The sequence below is a fragment of the Crocuta crocuta genome, unplaced genomic scaffold, assembly GCF_008692635.1.
Source record: "Crocuta crocuta isolate KB4526 unplaced genomic scaffold, BGI_CrCroc_1.0 scaffold688, whole genome shotgun sequence".
NCBI classification, from domain to species: Eukaryota; Metazoa; Chordata; class Mammalia; order Carnivora; family Hyaenidae; genus Crocuta; species Crocuta crocuta.
In genome coordinates this window covers 343970-371509 of record NW_027530550.1, presented here as the reverse complement: position 1 = coordinate 371509, position 27540 = coordinate 343970, and the positions used below count along the sequence as shown (strand labels likewise).

Sequence of the window (27540 nt, the reverse complement as noted above, 5' to 3'; positions counted from 1 at the left end):
GCATCCTATGTCTAGCTATGAAATATATCTGGACCTGCTTCCAAGATCTCTAGGTCCCTTTCTACACTAATGATAGCCCTAGGCCTCAGCTACACTGCTTGGAAGTCATATGGGAATACAGGAGACTTGTTGAAAAAGTGGAGCTTGATATCAGACAGTCTCACTTTGAATCTTTCTTCAAGCCCCTTGTATAAGAAAATATCAGTTCTAACCCCCATTCTGTCCTCTCATAAGGAAAACTGAGATGACATGAGAAACTATCTCAAAATATTGTATGTAATAAATTAAAATAAATTTGATAATGCATGCAAACCCATTTAGCACAATACAAGAACACAATAGGTGTTCAATAAATGAAGATGTTGGGTTTATATTCTTGTCATTCTTCCTGTTTTTGTTATAATTTGACAGGGAATTTTACTGATAGATGGGGAAGGCATTTTACCTTACTTTCTCTCTGAAATTAAATTCTGTCATCTGCAGAATGGAGACAGAAATTCTTCTCTCTACAGCTTGGCTTTGTGCTCTGTCCAACCTAGAAGACTGGAAAAATACAAATATTTTCCTTTCCTTGTTTTTGTTTTTGTTGTTGTTACCATTATCACTGTGACCTCTGGAATAAGAGGATATGTTAATAACCATTCCTTCCTTGTGTGGTGGCCCTTTCTATCTCAACATGTGATCTAGAACTAATTCTGAGCAAGAGTTTATCACGGTCTCAAAGTTTATTTTTTCCAAGTACAAGAATAGCATTATGTCGCCTAGACTCTTAAGACATAGTATGAGACCTGGAAATGGCATGAATCTTAGCTCTAAGTGAATCTCAACAACAACCACAATAAAACTACATCTGAGGTTATGGTAGGGCTATTCCCACCAGAGGAACAAATGGAAGGAATATAGACTGGAAACCAAGCTGTATTCCCTACATGGTTTATCACACATCTCTATGAGCTACAGATAGCTTTTCTCTTTCTATCTATCCAATCCTCCCTTCTACTACATTCCGTCCTTCCTTTGCTTTGCTTTTCCTTCTCTTCCTATTTAAAATACTTATTCAAGGACTTCTACATGCCAAACACTCCTCTGGGCATAGGGGTGTATAATGGATAAATTTGGCAAGCTCCATTTCTTCATGGATGATACATTCTAGCATTAGAACTAACTTCAAAATAAAAAAAGAATCAATATGTGCGATAATTTCTGACTATGATAAGCTGAAATAAGATAATAAGCAAAACGAATGGCAAATTTCTCTGTAATCTTAAATTTATACCTGGAACGAGAGAAGGAGCTCTCCCTGACTTAGAGAGATTGATATGTTATGACAAAAGAAAATAATTCCATTAAGTTGTATGTAACAAGTAAGGGGAAAGCAGAACTTATCTGTTCCAAAGTCCAGAGTTCTGTTCCTAGCATTCGTGTGAGGATAAAATAAGACACATATAAAAATTTTTGTTTCCTATGATCTGTTTTTTTTAATTAAAAATACACTAGTATCAAGAACTTGATGACAGTTGCCGATGGGCAATATTCTTTATAAATTTCATAAATATGTTCAAGTTCCATAGCCTGCTAAGAGAATGCTTACTACCACAATACTGATCATTATAGCTACAAGTCTGGCTCTTGCTGGTAAGGACAGAATTCTGATATAAAAATGAACTGAGGACAGGCCCAGATGGGTCTACTGGAAATTCTAATTCTACCAAACACTTAATAAAGAAATTATAGGAATTTTCTACAATCTCTTCTAAAGGAAAGAAGCAGAGGGAATGCTTCCTAACTCATTCTATCAGGCTACCATTACCCTAATACCAAAATCAGATGACATTCCAAGAAATAATAACTACAGACCAGTATCTATGAAAAACATAGATACGAAATCTTCAGCAAAATATTAGTAAACTGAATCCCCAAAAAGTATAAGAATTAGATGTCATGACCAAGCGAGAGTTATCCCAGATATTCCAAACTGACTCAACACCCAAAAATCAATTAATAAAATCTATCACATCAACAGATTAAAAAAGATCAGGCAATCACATCAATAGAGGAAGAAACGGTATTTTAGAAAATTTAACTCTCATTCACGATTTAAAACTCATAGTAAATTAGGAATAGAAGTGAACTTTTTCAACTCAATAGACTATCTACAAAAACCCTACAAGTAATATCATATATAAAGGTGAAAAACTTGAAGCTTTCCTACTAAAATCAGATCCAATATAAGGACGTTCCTTCTCACCATTTCTTTTCAACATCATACTAGAAAGTCCTTACTAATACAATAAGACAAAGAAAGGAAATAAAAGGTACACAGATTGGGAAGGAAGACATAAAATGTTCCTTGTTCACAGGAACAGAAAGGAAGACATAAAGGAAGACATAAAGCATTCCTTGTTCACAGATGACATGATCATCTATGCATATAGTACAAAAGAACTGACAGAAATAAAAACAACACCAAAGCCTTCTGGAACACATAAGTAAGGCTGCAGGATACAAAGCCAATGTTTTCATATATAACAATGATAAATTTGGAATGAAAAACACCATACCTTTTTTATTAGCACCCCCAAAACTGAAGTACTTAAATACAAACCTAGAAAATACATAGAAGATCTATATGAGAAAAACAGCAAACTTCTAATGAATGAAATAAAGGAATAACTAAATAAATGGAAAGATATTCCATGTTCATGAATAGAAAGACTCAGAACCATGCGGATGGCAGATCTTCCCAGCATGATCTAAAGATTCAAGGCAATACTAATCAAAATATCAGCAAATTGTTTTATGGATATCAACAAACTGATTCTGAAGTTTATATGGAGAAGTAAATGACCCAGAACTGTCAACATAATACTAAGGGAGAATTAATTAGAAAGACTGATGCTTCCTGACTTCAAGACACACCAGCTGCTACAGTAATCAAGACAGTGTGGTATAAGTGAAAGGACAGACAGAGAACAATGAAAATCAAAGAAATCAAAGAAAGCCTATAATGGGATCACATAAACAAAATCAACTAATATTTAACAAAGGAGCAAAGGAAATGCAGTGGAGCAAAAATAATGTCTTCAATAAATGATGCTGGATAGCCACATGTAAAAACAAAACAGAACCCAAATACGGACCCTACACCCTTCATAAATATGAACTCAAAATGGATCACAGTCCTAAATGTAAAACACAAAACTATAAAACTCCTAGAACATAGGAGAAAATCTAGATGACCTTGAATATGGCAATGACTTTTTAAATATAGCACTAGAGGCTACAACCCATGAGAACTGATAAGCTAGACTTGAAACTTAAAATCCCTGCTCTAGAAAAGGTACTGTATTTCAATGAATGAAAAGGCAAGCCATAAACTTGGAAAAAATGTTTACAAGAGACATATCTTATAAAGGACTGTTATCTAAAATATATAAAGAACTCTTAAAACTAAACAATAAGAAAACAAAAGTACTAATTTTTAAAAATATGTGTCAAAGACACATATAGACACCAAAAGAAGACATAGAGCTGACAAATATGCTTATAACAAGATTCACCACATCATGTGTTCAGGGAAATGCAAATTAAAACAATGAAATACTACTACACATCTAGTAGAATGGCCCAAATCCAGAACACTGATAACATCAAATTTAGGTGAGTATATGAAGCAACAGGAATTTCCACTAATTGCTGGTTGGAATGCAAAATGGTACAGACACTTAGGAGACAATGTGGTGATTTCTTACAAAACTAAATATATTCTCACCATATAATTCTGCAATTGAACTCTTTGGTATTTACTCCAAGGAGTTGAAAACCTACATCCTAATAAAAACCTGCACATGATGTTTATAGAAGCTTAATTCATAATTTGCAAAACATGGAAGTGACTAATATGTCCTATAGCCGATGAATAGACAAATCCACTGTGGTATTCCCAGACAAGGAATACTATTTAACTCTTTTCAAAATGAGTGATCAAGTCATGAAAAGACATGGTGGAAACTCAAATGCATATTACTAAGTGAAAGAAGATAATTTAAAAAAACTATATACTCTTGATGAAAACTATATGACATTCTGAGGCAAAACGATGGACACAATAAAAAGATCAGTAGTTGCCAAGGGTTGCTGGGGGAAGGGAGGAATGAACAGAAAGAGCTCAGAGGATTTTTGGGGCAGTGAAAATATGTACATTATAATATTAAATATCCTTATATATTTGCCTAGAACTATATAATGAACAACACCAAAAATAAACTCTAAGGGAAACTGTGGATTTCAGTGATTATTATGTGTCAGTGTAAGTTCATCCTAGGTAAAAAGTGTATCATGCTGGTGAAGGATACTGGTAATGGGGGAGACTATGCATTTGTGGGGAAAAGGATGTATGAGAAATCTCTGTCACGCTCTTTCAATTATATTCTAAACCAAACACTGCTCTAAAAATTTTAAGTGTTTAAAAAATTGTTTAAACTTAAAGAGAAACAATTTATCAAAATTATTACCAAAATACAAATTTCACTATGCTGGTTGTTTAACAACAATAACAACAACAACAACAACAACAACAAAAGAACAAGAACGGAGGGGAGCACCCAGGTAGCTTAGTCAGTTGAACATTGGGCTTCGGCTCAGGTCATAAGCTCACCATTTGTGGGTTCAAGCCCTGTTTTAGGGTCTGTACTGACAGCTTGGAGCCTGGAGACTGCTTCGGCTCTGCCCCTTCCCTGCTCACACTCTGTCCCTCTCTCTCAAAAATATATAAATGTCAAAAAAAAAAAAAGGAACTGAAGAATAATTCCACATTAGTAGAAATGTATATTGGTATTTAAGCCAACAATTTCTGTCTCAGTTATTTTGTATCACTTCCTGAAGTCATGGACAGACCAATTATGTAGAGGGTTTGGACTCTATAAGAGGTATATGGTTTTATAGGTCTTTTGTATTGAGTTTGGACTCATTCTGAGTATTTCTTTATTGTGCTAGAATTTAAATTTCTAAGTCAAAATTAGTGGTCATTTTTTTCTTAACTTTTTAAATGTTTGTTTACTTTTGAGAGAGAGCAGTGGAGGGGCAGAGATCAAGGGAGACACAGAATCTGAATCTGAGCTGTCAGCACAGTGCCCAATGCGGGGATCGAACTCACGAGCTGAGAGCTCATGACCTGAGCCAAAATCGGATGCTTAACCAGCTGAGCCATTAAGGTGCCCCTAAAATCAGTGGACTTTCTTAATGGTTTTGATACATAGCCTTCAACTTTTTTCAATAAATGAAAATTAATACTTTTACTATTAGATCTTGACTAAATAATTTACTACTAATCCTGTATATTACTGTTTTAAACATCCCATTTGCTGACTTGGTAGGGCAAATTCATTTACTTTTTTGTGTTCGCAACATGTTGTGACAGCCACAGAGAACCACTGCCTGGATTTCTCTTGAACCAAGAATTTGCCTAAGAATGCAGTTAGCCGACATCTTCCAGGTAAGGCTTCTTTAGGGTTAGTTTCAGTTTGCCAGCTGAGGACAGCCTCCCAGGAACACTGAAACCAAATGAGCATGGTAAGACGGTATTAACGCCTGCCCATGTTTGTAAAATATAAGATTTCTTTTAAGAGTCCCTTTTGCTCCAGGGACCTCACACATTTGGCCAAGATGCTGTCAAATCTTCACTGCCTCTCCTGTTTCCTCTCTGCTTAACTTGCACGGGTATCGGCTATGCATCATAAAAGGACAGGCTTCCCTGCCTAATCCTGTTTCATGCCTCTCATTGAATGGGTGTTTCTGTCCCTCCCAAAATTCATATGTTGAAATGTATTCCCCAATGTGATGATATTTGGGGGCAGGGGCTCTCAGAGGTAATGTGTCATGATGGTGAAACCCACAAAATAGTATTAATGCCCATATACAAAGAGGCCAGTGAGCTATCTCACTGTTTCTACAAGAATACAAGTCTGCCATCTACAACCTGGAAGTGGGCCCTCACTGGAATCCTACCATGCAGGCATCCTCATCTCAGACTTCCAGCCCCAAAAACCGTGAGAAATAAATTTCTGTTTCTTCTAAGCCACCTAGTTTAATGCATTTTGTTATAGCAGCCAGATCTAAGACAGTGCTTCTTTGATCTTTCATAGCCCTTCAGAGCTAAGCCACTTCTCCTCATTCTGTCTCAATGTCTTCTTTTCCAGAAGACGTAACTGGTACACATCTTTTGGTTGCCAGAAAGTGTGTTTACTTCCCATTTGCTTACAAAATAAAAAGCCCAAATGCTCAACAGTCTTTGTCCTTTTTTTCCATATTTTCCCGACATAAAAGTTTTAAAAAGTATTCTTAATCAATTTCTGTAAAACATTTATGCCCTTATCTACCACAAACACTCAAAAAATTCCGACCAGTTTCAAAACTAATTTTTTTAAAAAAACAGAGAAAAGGACTCACAAAGGCAAATTTAAATTGTATGGAACAACGTATACTTTGTTTTCATTTGAACACACCCAAGTGTAATTATGCAGGCATTCACACAAAAATGCTTATATTTCACTTACACCTATTTGTGTTGCAGCAAAAAAACTTAAGCTGACTGCTGATTATTGAATTTAGCCTTGATTTCCTTCTGCACTGTGTCTGCTTTAGTTAAAAATCTCAACTTCACTCAACCAATATTTATTAAACAATTACTGAAGTATCAATCTCTCCATTTTATTTCTCACAGTAGTACCTGAATAAACTTTCTAAAATATAAAACCAGATAATTCTGTATCTTTCAAATCAGAAACAGTAAGGCTAAAATAAATGTATGTCGAGATAGATACTCATTATCCTGGGTAAAAATGTAAATATTAAATGTTGCTGACATTTGATTAAGCAAATGGCAATATATGTCAATGAGACTTAAAAGTACCCAAATCCTCTGACTTAGTAGGGGACTTTTATTATCTGTACCCCACAGTAATTTATTCTTGATATATGAATTATTTAAATGTTATCACCATGCTCCCTCGTATTTATGTTGAAAGCAAAAATCTGTCTTCCAAAATGGACTGTGAGATACTTGTAGGCTGACATTAGCCTTTGTGAATTTTTCTCCTTATATTTAATTCAATGTCTGGCACACTGTGGATGCTGAATACATTTTTGCTGGATTATACTGGGCCTGATGAACAAAAGGATCCAAGTGTACAAATAGTCAAGGAGCAAAGGAGAAAATGATTCAACTCCACTTAAGCAATCAATGCAGTTCTGTTTTACAGAAGCCTCTGTACCATATTTATTCCCTGGGAAAAGTAAAGTTCAAAGATGGCTTTGAAATTAAGGACCTGGGTATGAGTCCCAGTACTGCTCCCAACTCTGTCACTGTGACTTTGGCCAAAAGAACATCTCCAGACTTCACTGTATCTCTCTCTCTCTCTCTCTCTCTCTCTCCCCCTGCCCCCCCAGCTGACTGCCTTCTCTGACACTTCACCTAGGGTCATCAAGGAGCCTAAACGAAATGAAGTTTATGACAGACTTCCCTCTTAACTGAGGAAGAACATGTAATTATGCCCCTAATTAATGTCTTTTAGAAGAGTTCTTTCCTGTTCCTAAATCTAAATTCAATTTTAAGCCATGACCTATTTATATATAAATGTACTTTTTCTCACTTTTAAATGTATGAGGATTTTACTCTTTGAGTTAAAAAAAAGCAAAGAGAGGTTTTAAATTTTTAATTTAATTAATAATTGACTTAATGGTAAGACATGGAAATTTATCGCAATAATACTGAAAACTCATGAATCAAAGAAATTATATTATACATATATGTCACTATGTATTGAATTTGTCAACTTGGAAATTTGCATACCGAACCACAAGATACAGAGTAAAACTGTATGCAAAAGATATTGCTATTTATAATAATATTTAAATGTGCTATAAACATTTCTGTTTTGTTTTTGAAAATAACTTAATGATTTCTNTTTAATACTGGCAATACTGCTGCTGCTGCTGCTGCTGCTGCTGCTGCTGCTGCTGCTACTACTACTACTATTACTACTACTATCTTCATAAAGATCTCTAGCGGGTAGATACCAGTACCCTGATTTATAAATAAGTAATCCAATAGCAAATATAATAATATCCATCCATTGGATGATTACCACATGTCATGCACTATATGGTTGATATTTATTACCTGATTTGATTTTCATTATAACACTACTAAATAGATTCCACACCCAATTTATAGGTAGAGGAGTTGAAACTTAAAACGATTTATAAATATTACTTGCAAAGCGCCACAGAGCAAATAAGTAACTGACTTGATTCTTAAATCTGATATTTAAGTGTACCTAATGTATAAGCACATTTTCCCCCCAGGATGAAAAATGGTGCCAGGCCATCTGTTAAATAGGTGATATTCTATAAAGGGTCTGCAATTTGTTTTAATCAGCATCAAAATGATTGCTGGGCTTGCCATGTACCACACATTGCACAGGAATAACACATTCAAATATTATTGATACAGGCAGTGAAGTACTTAACCATGACATTTCATAATCCAAATCCCAAGAAAAGTGTTTCCCTGAAGCAATAACATGGTAAATAGAATTCAAAATTTAGGCCACAAACCTGTCTCAGGCTCAATGGAAAAATAAGGCTGCCCTTCCAAGATACTGTAAACCAACTTTGCACTGTTTCCATAAACTGGGTCATCAGCATCAGTGGCTGTTACATTAGTGACAGACGTACCTAAAAAAAAAAAGAAGAAAAAGAAAAAAAAAAGAAAAAAGAAAGAGAGAGAGAGAAAAGATAATAATTAACACATTATCCCTTGCCAAGAGCTAAATTTTGCCAACCATATCATACAGAAATCCATGTGTGGGAATAAGGGAAAAAAATCTCTTCAAAAATATGGAGATAAACTACTCTGTCATAACTTCAAAAATATCTAAGTCTCTTTAAAGAAAGAGTACTGCTAGGATTGAGTACTATATAAAGATAACCTTTTTAGAATCAATATTATTTAAGATTCCTTTTCTATTCTCATTTTAAACATATCTATCAGAATCATGTGGGTTTGGAGAATATGGAAAGGAAACATATCAAAGAATCATGAAATACAAAATTAATAATATAACACACAGCATTTAAGCTATGTAGCATTAAGTTACAACTGAATGTACCTGAAAAAAAAATGGCTGCTGGAAAAACTGCACAGAAATATCAGAGGAATATTTCATCCATTTTATCTACTTCTTCAGAATATAAAATTAGATTGGAACCACCAATTAATCAGCATGTTTAAGTAATGACACCTTATGGATAACAGAATCAAAACTGTTTTTTCAGATTCATTTTCTATGTGTTATTCACTCATTCATTCAGCAATTGAGTACATACAGCTTGCCTGACAGGAAGTAAATCTACTAAGATGAAATCTACACTGAAGAAGTCTACAGTTTGGGAATGGAAGGGAAGAGGAGGGGCTTCCCTTCACACACACACACACATACACACACACACACACACACACACACACAGAAATTTAGTGAATGCAATAGCTCCATGTCCAGACCTCTTCCTTACTCCACATAGAGGGTGGTCAGGGACAGGACAGCTTTCTGTGAGACATTGCATTTGACTTACATTATTAAAGACAGGTAGAGTTTAATCAGGAGAATGGCAGGTAGGAACTCCAAGCAATAAATCAAGCAGAAGTAAAGGCAAAGTAGTCCAAGAGACTTGTGAAATTCTGGGAACTGCTAAAATTGGGAGCAAATGGAGATGTCTGGTGTGGTGACAATCTTCAAGTTCTGTGAGGACAGAGTCAATGTCCTTAATTCAATAAGTGTTGGACACATAATACAGTAAAACCCTGGATTGTAAGTATCTTGTTCTGCGAGTATTCCACAAGATGAGCAAATAATTCTAGTAAATTTTAACTTGATCAATGAGCAATGTCTTGCAATACAAGTAGCATATGATCACAACTGAGCCAATGGTTCTTGACGTTTGCTTTGATATACAAGTGTTTTGGATTACAAGAATGTTTCTGGAATGAATTATGGTTGCAAACCAAGGTTTTACTACAATTATCAAACATTTATAATTGAATGTGAATGGATGGGCAAATAAATAAATTATCTGATTTAATGAGAAACGGTATCTAAGTGGCACAGAGGAGTTGCTTAACAAGTAGACTCCCATATAGATTTCTTGGAGAAATTTTACTGGGGAGTTCTCTCTAACTGATATTTGTGGGGAAGTAAACAGGACCTTATGAGGTGGAAAGAGCCCTTGGGCTGTGATGCACTCAGACTCCACTGGACACTCTATACCTGAGATGGTCATTGAGGAAATGCGGCCAGACCTTTATACTGCAGCACAGTCCAGTTATTGGATGTGGGAACCCTTCTGAGAATGGAGCCTTGGCCTTGAGCCATGCAGCTCTCTTCGGCTGGATGATCTTCAGCCCTGAGATACCAATAATCAAGTATCTCAAGCAGCAGGGGGGAAGAATGCTTTCAACCTGAAGGGCAGATCTGAGCAGGATAGCTCCATGTTTACTGAAATAGGATAGAGCTTTTGCAAGAACTTGTCAGTCAAAGTATTTTTAAGAGTGTGAATTATGGTCACTGTACAAGAAAAAGTAGTAATACTATTTATTGACCGGTCGATAGTCCTATGAAACTGGAATTTCTACTCAGCAATGTGACTCAGAGGTTCTACAAAATCTACAGTTAGAAAATTTTTTTTAAAAATGCACCTCATGTTGGTTGTGTAACACATTCCATCAGACTCTGGGAACAATATCAAAGAAAAAAAATAAGACTCACTTTCGAAAATAACTCATCAACTAGCTGGTAAAGATGAGCACATGAAAGTACAATATTTGTAGTTATTTGAATATTGCGTGGGATGGAAAAGAGCTGGAGGAAAACCCTCCAGGTAATAGGAAGAAAGTGAAACAAATACATTTTAGGAGGAGATCTGATTGGAAAACTCAGTCATCAAGCTACCTTTGGAGAGGCAACCTGGGGCACAACCTGCATACGTCATTTGAATGCCCAGATGGGCAGTGTTGGCTTTTCCTGCAGAAACTAGAGAAGGTATTTCAGTTAGAGGCCAATCCTATGCTGTGGGCCTTTCCTCTGTTAGTGACCCAGATTGAAGTGGAGGAAGTGATGTAGAAGAGTAGGAGACCAGACTAGATATGAAGTGACAGCAGTAGTACAGTTAGGGGGTGATAAAACATTAACACTAAATATAGATCTCGATGCTCATTTACTTAATTTCATCATTGTACTAAGATTCCGTAAGGTGTTCAAATGAAGGTAAACCGCGTGAGGGGTATACAGAACTCTTTCTGTACCTTTTCTCTAGGTCTACAATTCATTCAGGAAAAGTTAAAGAAAAAAAAAAAAGAATGAATAGCAAGAAAAAGACTCCAGAGTTACTGAGAGCTGATAGTCTAGAGATTCATGCGAAAGGGTGAACTCTTCCATGCAGAAGTCTGTGAAATCGTTTGTTTTGCTTTGTTGAGTTGTCTTGTGTGTGTGTGTGTATGTGTGTGTGTTGTGTGTCTGTCTGTCTGTCTGTCTGTCTGTGTGTTTAGGAGAAATGCTTCACACCCCCCTCCCCATTATAAAGTAACACCATTATCAGAAAAATGAAGTCAGGTGTGACATTAAGCTAATTCTGTTCTAGTCACTGCCTAGGCACTGGAAACAGAGAACAAATAGTCAAAAATTCCTATCATCACTAAAAACTTTTAAAATGAAAAACACCTTCATAGAGAAAAATAAATAAACAAATTTCTCAACAATGACAGAATCATGGCATATATGTGTGTATTTGGGCAGAGAAATGTGTGGGTTACAGTTTTACAGATGGGATATTTCCAATCTACACTGAAACAATTACCCATATCTTTGGGGAAATCATTTAACCTGCTTACCCTCAAGTTTTAAATCTACAATACACATCAGAATCATTGTGAGGGTCACACCAAATAATCTATATAGAAGCTTAGCACAGAAATTATTACATGCTAAGCCAATGAGCCCCATGGGCTCATTTTATGCTGCCTACATTTTAGAGTCTGGGTTGAAAAATATTTAGATTTTTGGGGTACCTTTCAGATCAATGGCATGGCAATACGGGGATCGTGGTGGACTATTTCGAAAAGTCTTCTCACCAACTCTTAGGAAAAGCCACTGTTCAGAATAAATGTAGTTGGCCCTAGACTTTTTTATAATTTAACTCCACTCCTCCAAAGATACATTAATTTCTATCATGTTTACTTTGAAGAATTCTTACTCTGGTTTGTTTCTATATTAAAGTATTTTTTAAACCATTCAAAGTGTATAAAGGTCCATGAACATGATTTTTCCTTAAATGGAATTTATGGATCTTTCCTGGGAACTTCACTAACACAAGACTGATGATGATTCTGTCTGTTTTCATTGATTAATATGACTTGATTTTCTCTTATTGTCCCATCATATCACCAAACATTGAGGCAGGAGGAAGAGGCCAGATTTCCATCATTTCCATGCTCTGTGTTTTAGTTTTTTGCAGATCCAAAGACAACCATTTTTCATTCTGCACACTTCAAAGTTCTGTGTGAGAATCAAATGGGATGATATTAAGTAGAGACAAGGACTAAGAAGATACATTTGGAGTCATACTGTCTTGAACCAGAACACTTGTTTTATATCCATCTTCAACTTCTAGGAGTCCTCTGTCCATGGCCAAAGTAACAAAAATTTTCTAAGCTTTGGTTTCTTACTCTGTAAAAAGGTAAGAGTAACTGCTACCTCCTAGGCTTGTCAAGATAATTAAGTGTAATAAGTTATGCAAACGGTAATGAAGAGTCATTGACATTTGATATTTCTGAGACCTACTGTCACTGTTATACTACATACATTACATGTGCGTGCATGAGAGATGGAATAACACACTCGTCTTTTATCATTTTAAGTGGTGGTGGATGCTGTCATTTGTAAGTGTTGTGCCTAATTACTTTAATAGTAGTGTATTTCCTTGAATTTGAGGAGAAAAACAAAAAGACATTCCCAAATGTCACAATATATTCATGTCCTTAATAGCAAAGTAACTTAGAAAATACACACACACACATACACACACTCTATCTCATGTCAGTTTCCTCTGTGGCATAAAATTGCTGGGGGCTTAAAAGTAAAATGTATTTGGATGTAGCAAGCACAAAGCCAGGCAATGGGCACATCATCAGTACAAGTTTCCCAGTGTTATCTGAATGAGTGGCCTTCAAATCAATGCCCTCTTAGCCCATGCAAATCTCGTACTTTTGCGAAGATGAACTACTGTGGAGGGCAATGCAACATAGCTAAGCAAGCTTTTACCCACATCCTCATCCATGATATTTCTGCCCGATGTCTGTCTTCCCAGGAAATCCGCATCCTTCAACTTTAGACATCTGGAAATGAAAAGGCAGCACTACTTCCCGTCAAGGATAATATTTCTCCTAATAGTGATTCAAGACTGTTGATGCACCTGTACACTGGAATACATGTGCGTAGAGGTTTTGTGGGTGCATTTATCAAGTGATTACCCAGAGAGGGGAAAATGGATGCTTTGAGGTTAATCTTGAAGCAGAAAAGATTTCTAGTCAAGCTGTGGTGTCGGCTTCTCCATGGAAATGCATGCAGAATGCAGACCACAGAGGCAAATTGAAAAGTGTAAACCTTGCAGGATAATGTTTCTTCAAAGCAGCAAGTGTTGGTGTGTGATAAATAGGACCCTGCGTAATACCCAGGAAATATAACAACAGGATTCTCTGTTTGTGTTTTCATTTGGAACTGTTTCTGTCCCTTTGTCGAAGATACAAGAGACTCATTTAGCTGGTGACTATAAATTTGACACGGTGCCATTTCTCCAAGAAAGCCCCTATTATAATCCAACTTGATGCTGATCCTAATTATAATAATATAGCTGTTGTATTTCCAGCTGTTGTCAACAAAAATGATCCCTGTCACCACAATGCATCCTGCTAGTATCAATTCAAGTATGAATACGTCAATTCCAAGGTGCACTCTGCTTTTAATAAGCCCATTTTTCTGCATTTAGTTTCTTGGTTAAGTGAGACTTGCCGATGTGCGCTTGGATTTTAATTAACAGAAGGCTCACAGTATCATTTGCCTCCTGCCACACCTGAAAGTTCCCTCCCGTTAGCAGCAGGGCCCACACATCTTCCCCCTGTAATGACAGCAAACACTACAAGCAAAATTAACCATCAAAAATTTCACACTGTCAGGTTAGAGGTTCCAGTTTGCTGACAAACTAAGATGAAAGGCCTTCGGGAAAATAAGATGTTGGGCTTGGGTAGTGCAGCTCTGTTAGCTAGACTATACTTTTTTATGAGCAAGTCAGCACACCAATTCTGCACATTATTCAGAAAGAAAAATGCTGGTGCTGACACTCTGAGCAGGAAAACAAAGGTTTGGTGCAGCGTGAAAATGTACACACTGGAAAAGCTAAAACTCTTATGATGAGAAGAACATAAACCCCATTTGCAAAAAGTCATTTGCAATCCATTTTCAGAGAAAAAGCGTTCTGATAGCAGGTGGGAAAATAAAGCAGCAGAACCCTTGCGATAACTGAAATTCAGAAAGGTGTATGTTCCCGGCCTTCCTGCTACCATCTTCAAACTTTTGCCTTGACCTTCTGGCTACCCAGAGCCAAGTTCGCTATGTCCAATCCATGGACAGAGTGCCCGGCGCTATCATCTGAAAATGTCTTCCTTAAACATTCACACATACCAAAGATCATAGGCCTAATGGGTCACAGGAGTGATGTCGCAGGCATTCATTATTTTAATAAAACCTCAGCCCATCTTCCCTCATCCTCCTTGTTAATTCTCTCAAGCACTAGGCAATACAAGAGGTAGTGAGGCACCGGTGTTACCATGGCAACGGGTTTTGGTTGTTGTTGAACAGCAGAGCGATAATTTCTTAAGGCCTGCATAACCTGTTGACGTTTAAATTATCGCTTACTAGACGCTGAAGCATCTGGCCCTGGATGTTTTAAACATGTGATGCCAAATCCATTATTTTTTACTTTTATGGAAATATGCTCTGGGAGTCTAAGGCCATACCACCCTGAACATACCCGATCTTGTCAGAAATATGCTCTGGGATACCTCTGCACATGATGGGAATGTACTTCTACAGGGTTTTTGGTTGTTTTGTCACCAACCCCCCCCCCCCAAGTTACAACACAACACAGACCTAATATGCTTACAGAAAAGCTGAGAATAAATGCAGGCAGCCAATGCATTTTTCTTCACGTCCCTCCAAATGATACCATAGTCTTCAACACTGCGTTCTCCTGAAGGGCCTCAAGCAAATCCTCCCAGTGTAAAGATGATCTAAATCCTATTGGTAGCTTTTTTTTTTTTCTTTCAGTTTTGCTATTTAATTATAGAAGACGCCTGCCAAATATCCAAACCTCCAAGGGACACCTTAGGGGATCTTTGGAGGATGAGGAGGATTAACATGGATCAGTAAAATTTATGGCTTGTTTTTTTAACCCTACACATGGAAAATTCTTTCTCAGCCAGGCTCTGAGTGAAATAAAGAGTGAAATGTGCCATCTGTAAGCAGGAATACAGGATTTTACTTCCTTCTAGGAACTTCTGCTTTAAGCAACTACTAGTTACATGAGGAAAGTTGCAGTCAAGGTGAAAAGAGAAGATCAAATCCTTTTCTTCTTTTTGGGGATCAATCTTGCAATTTATAAGAGCCAATTAAGCAGGAGGCAAGGGGAGCACGTGCTTGCCATTTCATTTCAGAAAACGGCCTTTAAGACATACACCACACAGTGAGTTCCTAAACAGTCACTTCCTCCTCCATCATCTTTTGCAAAGGCCTAACCATTGCTCACTGGGTGTTCTTCTCACGTGCCAACTCTCTGCCTGTAGTAAAATGTTGCTGCCAGGTTCTACATGCTCCAAATTGAATTTATTATGGGACCAGGGACAGATTCTTAACTGCAGTCAGGTGGATGGACAGCACCGAAATGTATCCTGTCATTTCTCTGGCTCTGTGATTTGGGACATAAACTGGAGAAATAAAATTCCATTTCCATATTTTATTCTGGAGCATTTAGAGGTATAAGCAGTTTTGTAACTTAATGCAACATCCATGCACACTAAACATTGTGTTTATAAAATGAACCCAAAACTTCCTGGAACAATTAAACACTTCAGAAAAGGCGTTCAAGCATACAGATGTCTTCTATTCACCCATGCATCATTCCCATGAACATCTGTAACATGCACTGGGAGAGAGAAGTGAAAAATATTGTACAAAAATGTGTAACCGTAAAATATCAGCCATGTTTACTATGCACAGGAGACAAGTACCTTTCGTGTTTCTCACAAACAGCGCCAGGATGGTGGCCTGCCCACTGCTTTTGCAAACAGATAATGAGGACGATTGGAAGCCTGGTTGTGAAAACTAATAAGCTGTCTGTTTTACAGTTCTATGTGCATAAATAAAGCCTTTCAGAATCAGAGTGACTCTTACAGTATAATGGGACAAAAAAAAGTATGTTTTCTTTTCTTAGGCTGCCTATTCCCAGCGATCAAGACTTCGCTAATCCGTTACCTATGAAATGAAATCCTATAAATATGTAAGAAGTAAACTAGCATCATTTATGCTTTAGACTGGCAACTATTTCCATCCCAACCTTGCAAAATCATGCCACCAGGGGCTCTGTGGGCACCTTCTCCCATGTGTCAGGGTTGCAGTTGGCGGATGCTTCCTTCATTATATTTTATTATATGAACTCATCCATTCATTCACACAAAGTCTATCTGCATGGTAGGTGCTATGAGCTGAGCTCCAAGTTAGACGTGGAGGGCACAAGAATGTGCAGCAGACTTTCTGTCCTGAGCGGGTTTGACATTTATTTGAGCAATGTTTTCACAAGGTTTCACTGTACTACAGGAAACTGCAAATCTTTGTAAAATTTATTTCTAGAAGGCATCAGCACAATGTCATGGAACACAGGCGTATGCTACAATTATAATGTCAGAAGTTTTGCTCACATCCTCTTACTATTAGACTGAGATCATATTCTACATCAATGACTTGTCACTTTCACGCAGGATTGTTCTTTTACATCGATGAGACTCAGTTTCCTAATCTAAAAAATGGGAATATCATGTACTTCATAGTCTTATTCATATGGATAAACAATCTGTATTGCCTGGCTGAGGGGACACTGACTTGAGCTGACCCCTGACTCTCTGTGGCATGCTATATGTGTGTGGACATATTTGATGAAGGATGAATTTGAGCTTTAGAGGCATGAGAACAAAATTATAACCACTCGAGAGGCTGTTCATTTTTCAATCTTTTAGAATGAGCTTAATTCTCTAGTTAAAAGCTAGGAGTTTTAAAAATGACAGTACCATAGTTGTGACAATAATCTCTTCCTTTCCATCTCCCCCTCAACTTTTGCTGACATATAACTAATCAAAAAATTTTAGTATATTTAAAGCCATCTACAATGTGATGGTTTGATATATGTAGACACTGTGAAATGATTACCACAGTCAAATTAATTAACACATCCACCACCTCACATGGTTACTTTCCACTCCCCTATCCCCAAATTTCATACCTGGCCAAGTGAAAAACCACTGAACCATTGGGTTACTGAGAAGGCAAAGTCTTAGACAAAAACAGGCTTAAGTGTAATATCATTATAGAGCAATGGTTTCAAGGACATTTTCTTTAAAAAAGCATTCACTAACTCACCCCAAAAATGCCATCCTGGATGTGCTGCTCTCCATGATGCCGATAGCTGAAAAGGAGGGGAGTTGGGCTTATTTGGGCCCTTCATTATCACACTATATTTTTAATGAGCTCCTACTATGTGCCAAGCCTTCTTTTACGCACCTAATAAGAGACTTTGCAGTTAGAAGAGTGTGGCTTTCTTGAAGGGCAGACGAGGAGGTAGCCAGAAAATAACACGACAAACCAGGGATGTGATAAAGTGCTGTAGGGGAGATAAAGGTATTGAGTCACACAGGAGGGGCAGCTACAAAGCAAAGCAAGGTTTCTGGAAGGAGAGTGCAGTGATACTGAGATTATATTTAAGAACAAGAATGATCTTGAGCCAAAGTTCAGAGGTGGGGTCGCAAATTGGGAAGAACCCCATGAAGGAGGTTGGCAAGTTTGGAGCTTATCTCAGGAAAACATAATGTCAGAAAAGGGTTTTCAACATTCTTTTACACCAGAGGTTTCTAATCTTCCCAATGATTTATTTTTTAATTTTTTTAACCCACACACTAGCTCAAGCAAGTACATTCCTACAATTCCCCAACACATCCACCTAACTCGTGCAGACCCAGATTCAAGACTTAGTTGTCCCTAAGCTGAATTGTCCCCTCTTCTGAACTCTAAAAATACTTCATTTGACTGTTCTTGGGGACATCTTTTCCTTTTATACTTACACTGAAGTGTGCACAGATTTTTTCCTTTCAGACTGAAAGCTTTTTTTCAAGGTTTTAAGATATGTATTTATATTTCAGAGAGAAAGAGAGAGAGAGAGAAAGAGGGAGTGCAGAGGAGGGGCGGAGAGGGAGGCAGACACAGAATCCAAAGCAGGCTCCAGGCTCTGAGCTGACAGCACAGAGCTGGATGTGGGGCTCAAACTCAAAAACTCTGAGATCATGATTTGAGCTGAAATCAAGATGCTTAACGGACTGAGCCATCCAGGAGCCCCTGATAGCCATTTGAAAATATTCTTATTCTTATTCTCTCAAACTTTCCCATCTAATCCGCCTCTCCAGAATTAACCCACTCCTCTGCAAGGTGGCCTCATTCTTTATTTATATCAGAGGTACAGCTCTACATTATCCTAGTGGTACAAGCACTAAGAACAATGCCTGGTATAAAATATTTATTCTTTTAATCTTTGCAACAAGCCTTGGAACATCTGTTAAGATGATCTCCATTGAAACAGAAAGGGGTAAAACCTATAATCATAACCAGTTACAGAGGTTTCCAGCCTCATAACTACGACACTGGTTCTGAATTTTATATCTTCAAGTGCAGAGAACACAGCCAAATATCTTTATTTTTCCTTCCAACAACACAGAAAGTGAAATAAATATTTTTTTAAATAGATGAATGAATGGTTCTTTCCTTTAGGAAGACACATTCAAAGATGAAGAGTAGGTTAATCCATTAATGTCTTGAATTATTTGTTGTTTCTATTGTTTGGTCTTATTTTCATATTTTATAAATTCATTAGAAAAGAAGGGCCCACTCTTGTGGCTATAAACAAAATCTAGTATAATATCAATTACTTATATGAGCTCATGAAAACTTCTTGTAGAAGAATTGATGGCCTGAAGACTTTATTTGGGGTCTGGGTAGGTGGAAAGTGTCTTTACCAGGGGTAAGGTCCCTCCCAGAGACTGGGAAGAAGGGCAATGATGTTAAGTTCCACGAGTGACAAAGTGAAGCCTCTCTAGGTTATACAATCTTGCATCAAGGAAGGCTGCAATCACATCTGGGAAGGCTAATCTGTAAGAGCCAATTCAAAAAATTAGGCGTCAAAGATTAGCTTATCATTGTGTGAAAGAGTAGCCCCAAACCTTCCTTCCAGGCAGGGCAAGCGTGGTTCTGGCAAAGAACTGGACTAGGAGATTCTATTCAAGCGTGAATCAACAAAATCATTTGATAGAAGAGCAGCAGCAATGGTCAGGGGTGGGGTGATGGGAGAGGGGACATGATGGTGGAGGAAGGTTGATCTGTCCTTCCCTGCTGATGGAGCTTGAAACATGGTAGGCCTTTTTCTGTATGAATAAATCTTTGGGGATTTTCCGATGAGTGACAAAAAACAAAGATCTTCTTCCTATCTTGCTTAAGGAAATTCTGCTTAAACTGGGGAAAATAAATAAAGATTGCATTCTGGATCCTGAGTCACTCCTTGCTAGATGTTCCACCAGTATTATATATGGAAGTCCTTTAATCCCTATTAGAAAAAAAAATTGACCAACAGGGTACTATGGACTGCATTTTTGTGTTTCCACCAAATTCATATGTTAAAATACTTAAACACAATGGGATATTAGGAGATGGGACTTTGGGGAAAATAATTAGATCATGAAGATAAGGCCTTATAATGGGATCAGGGACTTTTTTTAAAAATCCAAGTTAGCTAACATATGGTATAATAATGGTTTCAGGAATAGAATGCAGAGATTCATCACTGACGTATAACAATGAGGGCTCATCCCACAATTGTCTCCTTAATGCCCATCACCCATTTTGCCCAACCCCGTACTCAAAACCCCTCCAGAAACCCTCAGTTTGTTCTCCATATTTAATCAACTCTTATATTTTGCCTCCCTCTATGTTTTTATCTTACTCTTCTTTCGTTTCCCCTATGTTCATCTGTTTTATTCCTTAAATTCCACATATGAGTTAAATCATGATATTTTTCTTTTTAGGAATGACTTACGTAGCATAATAAATTCTAGTTACACCCACTTTGCTGTAAATGGCAAGGTTTCATTCTTTTTTGATTGTCGAGTAATATTCCATTGTGTGTGTGTGTGGGTGTCTGTAAATATATACACACACAGACACACACACACTATATCTTCTTTACCCATTCATCAGTTGATGGACATTTGGGTGGTTCCTATAATTTGGCTATTATTAATAGTGCTGCTATAAACATTGAAGTGCATATGCCCCATCAAATCAGCATTTTTATATCCTTTGTATAAATACCTAGTAGGGCAATTGCTGGATAATAGGGTAGCTCAATTTTTAATTTTTTGAGAAACCTTCATACTTTTTTCCAGAGTGGCTGCACCAGTTTGGATTCCTACCAGCAGTGCAGGAGGGTTCCCTGTTCTCGTACCCTTGCCAATATCTGTTGTTGTCTGAGTTGTTAATGTTAGCCATTCTGACAGGTGTGAGGTGGTAGTTCATTGTGGTTTTGATTTGTATTTCCCTGATGATGAGTGATGTCGAGCATCTTTTCATGTATCTGTTAGCCATTTGGATGTCTTCTTTGCAAAAGTGTCTACTCATGTCTTTTGCCCATTTATTCACCGGATTGTTTGTTTTTTGGGTGTTGAGTTTGACATGTTCTTTATAAATTTTGGATTCTAACCCTTTTTCTGATATGTCATTTGCAAATATCTTCTCCAATTGCCTTTTAACTCTGTTGACTATTTCCTTTACTGTGTGTGCAGAAGCTTTTTATCTTGATGAGGCCCCAACAGTTCATTTTTGCTTTTATTTCCCTTGCCTTAGTCGACATGGCTAGTAAGAAATTGCCGCAGCTGAGGTCAAAGAGGGCTGTGCCTGTTTTCTCCTCTAGGATTTTAAAGGTTTCCTGTCTTACATTTAGGTCGTTCATCCATTTTGTTTTTGTTAATGGTCCACATTAATTCTTCTGCATGTCACTGTCCAGTTTTCCCAACACCATTTGTTAAAGAGACTGTCTTTTTCCACTGGATATTCTTTCCTGCTTTATCAAAAATTAGTTGGCCAAACTTTGTGGGTCCATTTCTGGGTTCTTTATTCTGTTCCATTGATCTACGTGCCTCTCTTTGTGCCAGTACCATACTGTCTTGATGATTAGAGCTTTGTGATACAGCTTGAAGTCCAGAATTGTGATGGCTCCAGCTTTAGTTTTCTTCTTCAACATTACTTTGGCTATTTGGGGTCTTTTCTGGCTCCATACAAATTTTAGAATGGTTTGTTCTAGCTCTGTGAAAAATGCTGGGTTTTTGTTTTGTTTTGTTTTGATAGGGATTGCACTGAATGTGTAGTTTGCTTTGGGTAGTGGGATTAGTGCCTTTATAAGAAGAGACAAAACAGTGTGCCCCTCTCTCTCTCTGTTCTCTACCATGTGAAGACACGGCAAGAAGACAGCCACTCAAAAACTAGGAAGCAGGTTCTCATCAGCTACCGGATCTTCTGACTCCTTGATCTTCCCAGCCTCCAGAACTGTGAGAAATAAATGCTTGTTGTTTAAGTCACCCAGGCTGTGGTAATTTGTTATCACATCCCTGACTAAGACACAGTATATCACCTTCTCTTATTACCATGGTCTAGGTTATAATTTAAGAAGCTGTCATTCAACTCCAGTTCTACCTGACCCCCAAATCAACACTTCTCCTACTGTATTAAAAAAAAAAATTGAGATATACAGTATCCGTATTCTGGTATTAGTATATTTTAAATTAAATTTTACTTCTCATAAACACATTGACTTTCAATCTGAAAAGAGTTACAGATACACCACCCATCCTAATTTCAAACTCTAGTTGGGGCAGGGACAGTGACACCATTAATTATCTCCAATTATGTGCTACATACTCACTACACAGTATCCTTTACCTTCCCTTATTCATTTTTACTTTCCAAATATACCTATTATACTGATACTGTTGTCTCCAACACTCTCAAAAATGTGGAAAATAAAATGCAATGAAACTACATACATATAGTAAGGCATACAGGAAGTGAAGAGATACTATTCTAACTCACTTTCCTCCTTTTCTCAAACCCAGAGAACTTAACTCTCAAGTTCCAGCAACCTTACCATAATTAGTCAAGTTTAGATGCGTGTCTAAAACCTGACCATACAACTAAGAAATGCACACACATATAATCCTTACAACTAACCATACTTGGCAAGAAAACTTCACCTTAAAGAAAATTAATTATAGGATTTGAACTCAAGTCTACTAAGATCAGTTCCTAACCCCATCCTTGGTAACTCTGGTGCTAACCTCTCACTCCTACAAGGAGGAATTTGGGGACTACAGTTGAAAGCCTCTTTTCTTTCCCCCAGTTCATATTAACAGATGTATGAGGAAAAAAATCTTCTACAATTTTACTTGAGAAGCTAAATGTGGCCACATTAACTAAGCAGACTGTAGCATGGAAACAAAATTACTAGAAGAATGTAGCAAGACCCTGATACCTGTATGCCTATACAGAGATGGGGGGAAAAGGTTATGGAAACTCTGCCTGCCTTAATTAAAATCTTGGCAAAAAAAAAAAAAAAAAAAAGAATATGTGAAAGGCTACGTAGGCATTGAGTTTACAAAAATATGACTAAGGATCTGCCAACAGTTTGAGTGGTTTTCAAATGGAGAGGATGGAAAGAAGAACAAAGAGGGAGAGAGGATGAGACACAAAGATAATGATGATTCTTCTAGCCCTGAAGATATAAAGCTGAATCTGAGGGGACCATACCTTTAAAGAGTTCAACAAAATAGCAGGAGGAAATTGAATTAACTTTTCATTTCTTCATCTTACTCTTCTATCTTTTTGTTTGTGTCCTTTTCTCTTTTAATTCTCCTTTCCTTAGTTCCTTCTTCTCATCCTACAAATATTTATCGATTGTTGGACACCATCAAACCGTGCTTGGCCCTGGGGTTTTAAATGAATAAAGGTCCTTCATGGCCTGAGAGGAGAGCTCACAGACTAACAGGAGGAGAGTTATGGGAAGAAACACCACCACACAGGCTGTAAGTTAGTTATGTTCAAGGAGTAGTGTGTGTGCAGAGGGGACTGGCTCCTAGGAAAATGTGGAAGGCAGATTGGAGGTGTGAAAATGCAACCTCTCCTGATGACATGAAATGACAGGCAGCTCAACTTCAAGGGTGTTCTGTGATTTCAGAATACTGACTTTACCATGAGAAATGAAAGTATTCATGTCTGTATAGTTATAAGATTTTTCAAAATTCTATCCCCCAATGTTTATCACATTAAGGTAAGACCTCTTCCAAAATTGGTTTTTTTTTTAAAGAAACAACTCAAAATGCATCAATTTATTTATTTGTATGACATATTTGGAAATATCAATATTTTCTTAGGTTTGTTTAAATTTTCATCATGATGTGCTGGGAAAGAGCTCAGCTAGGTGCTCACAAAAGGCAAATGTGAACATCAGCAGATGTGAAAGCACACATGGAGAATTTGAAGAAACATCAAAGAAAAGCCCAACTTTGCTTTAGAAATAACTGAAACTATAAAGTACCTCATTCAGTTAAGTGGCATTTCTACTCTTCAAGTCTTCCTAGTTACCACAGTTAAGAATCTTAGGTGGGATGGGAAATGACTATATATATTTTCTTAAAGTTGTGACTTTCTGATTCTATTTTATAACATCTATGACTTTTTTTTTTTTTTAACATTTATACTACCTTTGTTGTTTACCCTTTGGGATCATTTGTAGTTGACCCCAGTAATAGAACCCTTTTAACCAACATTTTGTGACAGACAATCATTGATTTAGCAGTCCTACAGAATGCCTTAAAAATCAATGTATTCAAAGAAGGAACTGGTGGGACTTTATAATATCACATCTCGTTTTTATCACAAATTTCCAATTTACCAAGTTCCTGTCTCATTATTTATACCAGACAGGGCATGCTGATGAGATACACAACCCATTCTGTCCCTTTTGGCAATCCATTTATAACTGAAGCACAATTAATATCTTTACAGCTGTTCTCCAGGCACAAAGAAAAATGTGGCAGCAAGGATTTTGTACATGTTTGAGTATAAATGTGTGAAATGAGGAACACCGGGATATGTCTAAAAACAGTGGAATCTGAGCTTTTCTTGTTTTTAAATTCTCCAGAGAAATATTTTCAAAATAGTATTTCATACAGGATGTGTAGCTACTTTAGTAGCTCTACAGATTCCCCAGGAAAATAATTAGGAATCAGGATGGTCATTAAATACAAACTTCTCTCATGACATTCTGTCAAAGGAAAAGCACAGAGGCAAAATCCACAAATTCCTAGAGAATTCTGTATCATTTTAGCTGCTGTATTTCCAACTCTTGTCAATTGCTTTTTCTTACTTTCAAATATCAGTCTTTTCTTTTAATTAAATACTGATAATTACTATCAAAAATAGAGGAAACACTATATATATGTACACACACACACATACCAAGTATTTACTTGAGGGATTACCTAATTTAGACTGCACATAAACCCTAAAACTTAGATTAAATCACTTTCAGCTTTCTGGAAAAAAAAAATAGGAACAAGTAAGTACCCAAGAAATGTATGTTGTCAATTCATTCATGTGCTCAATTACAGATGCTTTCCATTTGGGTATTTACAGAATAATAATAGTAGCAAGTACCCCAGTAGTTAGTACAGTCAGGGAAACAAAACACATGATACACACATACATGCACACACATATGTATAGGTATGATTGATAGATACATACATGTAGATATATAAATATGTTCAAAACATTTGAGTTAGTTATTCCACTGTTTTCAAGCTATCCTAAAGAATCCAAAATATGAGCAAGCTTTTTTCCTTATGTGATTGTAGAACAAACAAATACCTATTTAAAAACACTTAGGGGCATCTGCGTGGCTCTGTCTGTTGAGCATCCAACTCTAGATTTCAGCTCAGGTCATGATTTCATGTTTCATGAGATCGAGTCCCTGATTGTGCTCTGTGCTGACAACATGGAGCTGGGGATTCTCTCTCCGTCTCTCTCTGCCCCTCCCTCTCTTTCTCTCCCTCTCAAAGTAAATAAGTAAACCTAAAAAAATGTAGAATATTATTGATAATAGTTATGATAATAGCAAATGTTAAAGTAGTAGTCAAAGGAAAATGCTGACTGTTTATAAAAAGAAAGGGGAAGAGGGAATGGGAAGGGAGGGGAAGGGAGGGGAGGGGAGGGGAGGGAAGGGAAAACTAAAATGTTTAGGTCACTATCACTGGTTCCCATAACCAACAGATGTGAGAACTACAATCAGACGCTGACTCTGACTAGCCGCAAATGGCATAAACTATCCTATGTTTTACTATGTCATACTATGATATGCCCTATGTACTGTGTAATATGTACTATACTATATTATTCATATATGACAAAACAGAAACGAACTTAGCAGCTACTTGAGAATCAGAAATGTGGAGACACTTAATGGACATATTTTGAAACTACCAAACAAGGCATGATGTGTCAGAAAACAGAGCAGCGTGTCCAGTTAGAAAAGAACTCTGCTCTGGGTGAATGATTCCTTCACCAGGACCAGAATCTCCAGAGAAGTGGTATTTAAAATGCACAGAGATCCCTAGGTCCGAGCCCTTGGAAAACCAATTCAGAATCAGAGGAGGGAGCAAAGAGTCCATGTCACCACGCCCTGGCCCCTCGGAAAAATGCTATATTTGTGAGCAGGGATGAGGAAAGGGTGCTTTATGCCCTTTGAAAAGTTATACGTTATTTCAAGTTTTAATTACAAAAGTAATACATGTTTGCTGTGGGAAGCACATCTCTTTTTAGTAGGTAACTCAAAGAGACACCTTAGAAGGCATAGAAGTCTGGGCTTTTAGTACTGTACAAAAAGTGTTAAGTAGTTAATTAGCACCTAAATTCTAACGAGCAGCACGTGGAAAAGGGGGTCACACCCTGCAACCAGGAGAACCTGAAGAACTGCAAAAGATAATAGCTTCAACTCTACTTTTGTAAGTATGTAAGCCTACATGTTGTCATTTTTCTATAGCACTAAGGCATTAGACTTCTAATTCGCTCTCTAATTAGAGCGTCACTTGTATGAATGTGTTTTTGTTAATGGAAATCAATGATAAATACAGTTGCTGATACATAAAGTTTTAAAAAGGTTATTTAGACAATCATAGGCATCCACTAGACTCTTAATTTACCCACCAAAAAAGCCTCAAGGAGGCTGGATTCTTGGCCCTACCTTTGTTTGCTGCAATATCCACCCAGGCAGGCAGGAATAAAAATCTCTGTAGCAGTGTTTTCTGAACTGTGTCCCATGCAGTTAATTAAGAAGTGCATTGTGAATAGGTTTACATGAAATTCTCAGGCTCTCCCCCAACAAAGAATGCTATATGGAATGGTATATATATCACCTTGTCTATTTACTGTTATTAAACAGTTGTGTGGTTGTAACACAGTAAGCTCTCAATGAATTTACTATGTTGTATCAACAGTATCAAATATTGTCTTCAATCAATATGACAGGCCCAGTTTAAAAAATTATCTTCTCAATGAAGTGGCTCTATCATTGTTCTTATTTTCCTTTGGGAGCAACTAGACACATGAGAAATTAAAATAAAATAAATCTTGCCTAAGACCACACAGATTATTGAGCCTCTATTTTTGCCAGACATGAAGCTAAAACCTGGGGAGTCAAGATTAGGTAAATAAGCGTAACATACCACTTGCCCTGTGGAATTCCTAATTTTACAGCATTTGGGTGGACGTGTTTGAAAAGCTCTAGTAAGTTAGGCAGGCAGTCCTATTAGGTGACAGCTTTCATAGGTTGAAGCAGACAATTATAAACTTGGCACAACTCTGAGGTCTTGTGTCTTTCTCAAAGTATGTTATGCTGTTTCTGCATTTCATTCCCTAATATATCAACATTATTTCTTTAAAAAAAAAAAAAAGAAACAGCTTTGCCCACTGTTCTGGCAACACTTCAGAAAGATATGTCACACCTCTCATATTTTGT

General features: G+C 37.1%; 1 protein-coding gene across 3 annotated transcripts in view; it reads right to left on the bottom strand.

Moving 5' to 3' along the window:
* CDH8 (cadherin 8) overlaps nt 1-27540 on the bottom strand; it is a 345469-nt gene that overhangs the window by 191159 nt on the left and 126770 nt on the right. For all 3 annotated transcript variants that reach the window (XR_013336005.1, XM_077767844.1, XM_077767845.1), the window contains exon 3: nt 8617-8736. Coding sequence is in view for 2 of the 3 variants with exons in the window: in XM_077767844.1 (XP_077623970.1) it covers nt 8617-8736 (120 nt within the window). In the remaining variant the exon portion in view is untranslated. The remainder of the gene's footprint in view (nt 1-8616; nt 8737-27540) is intronic.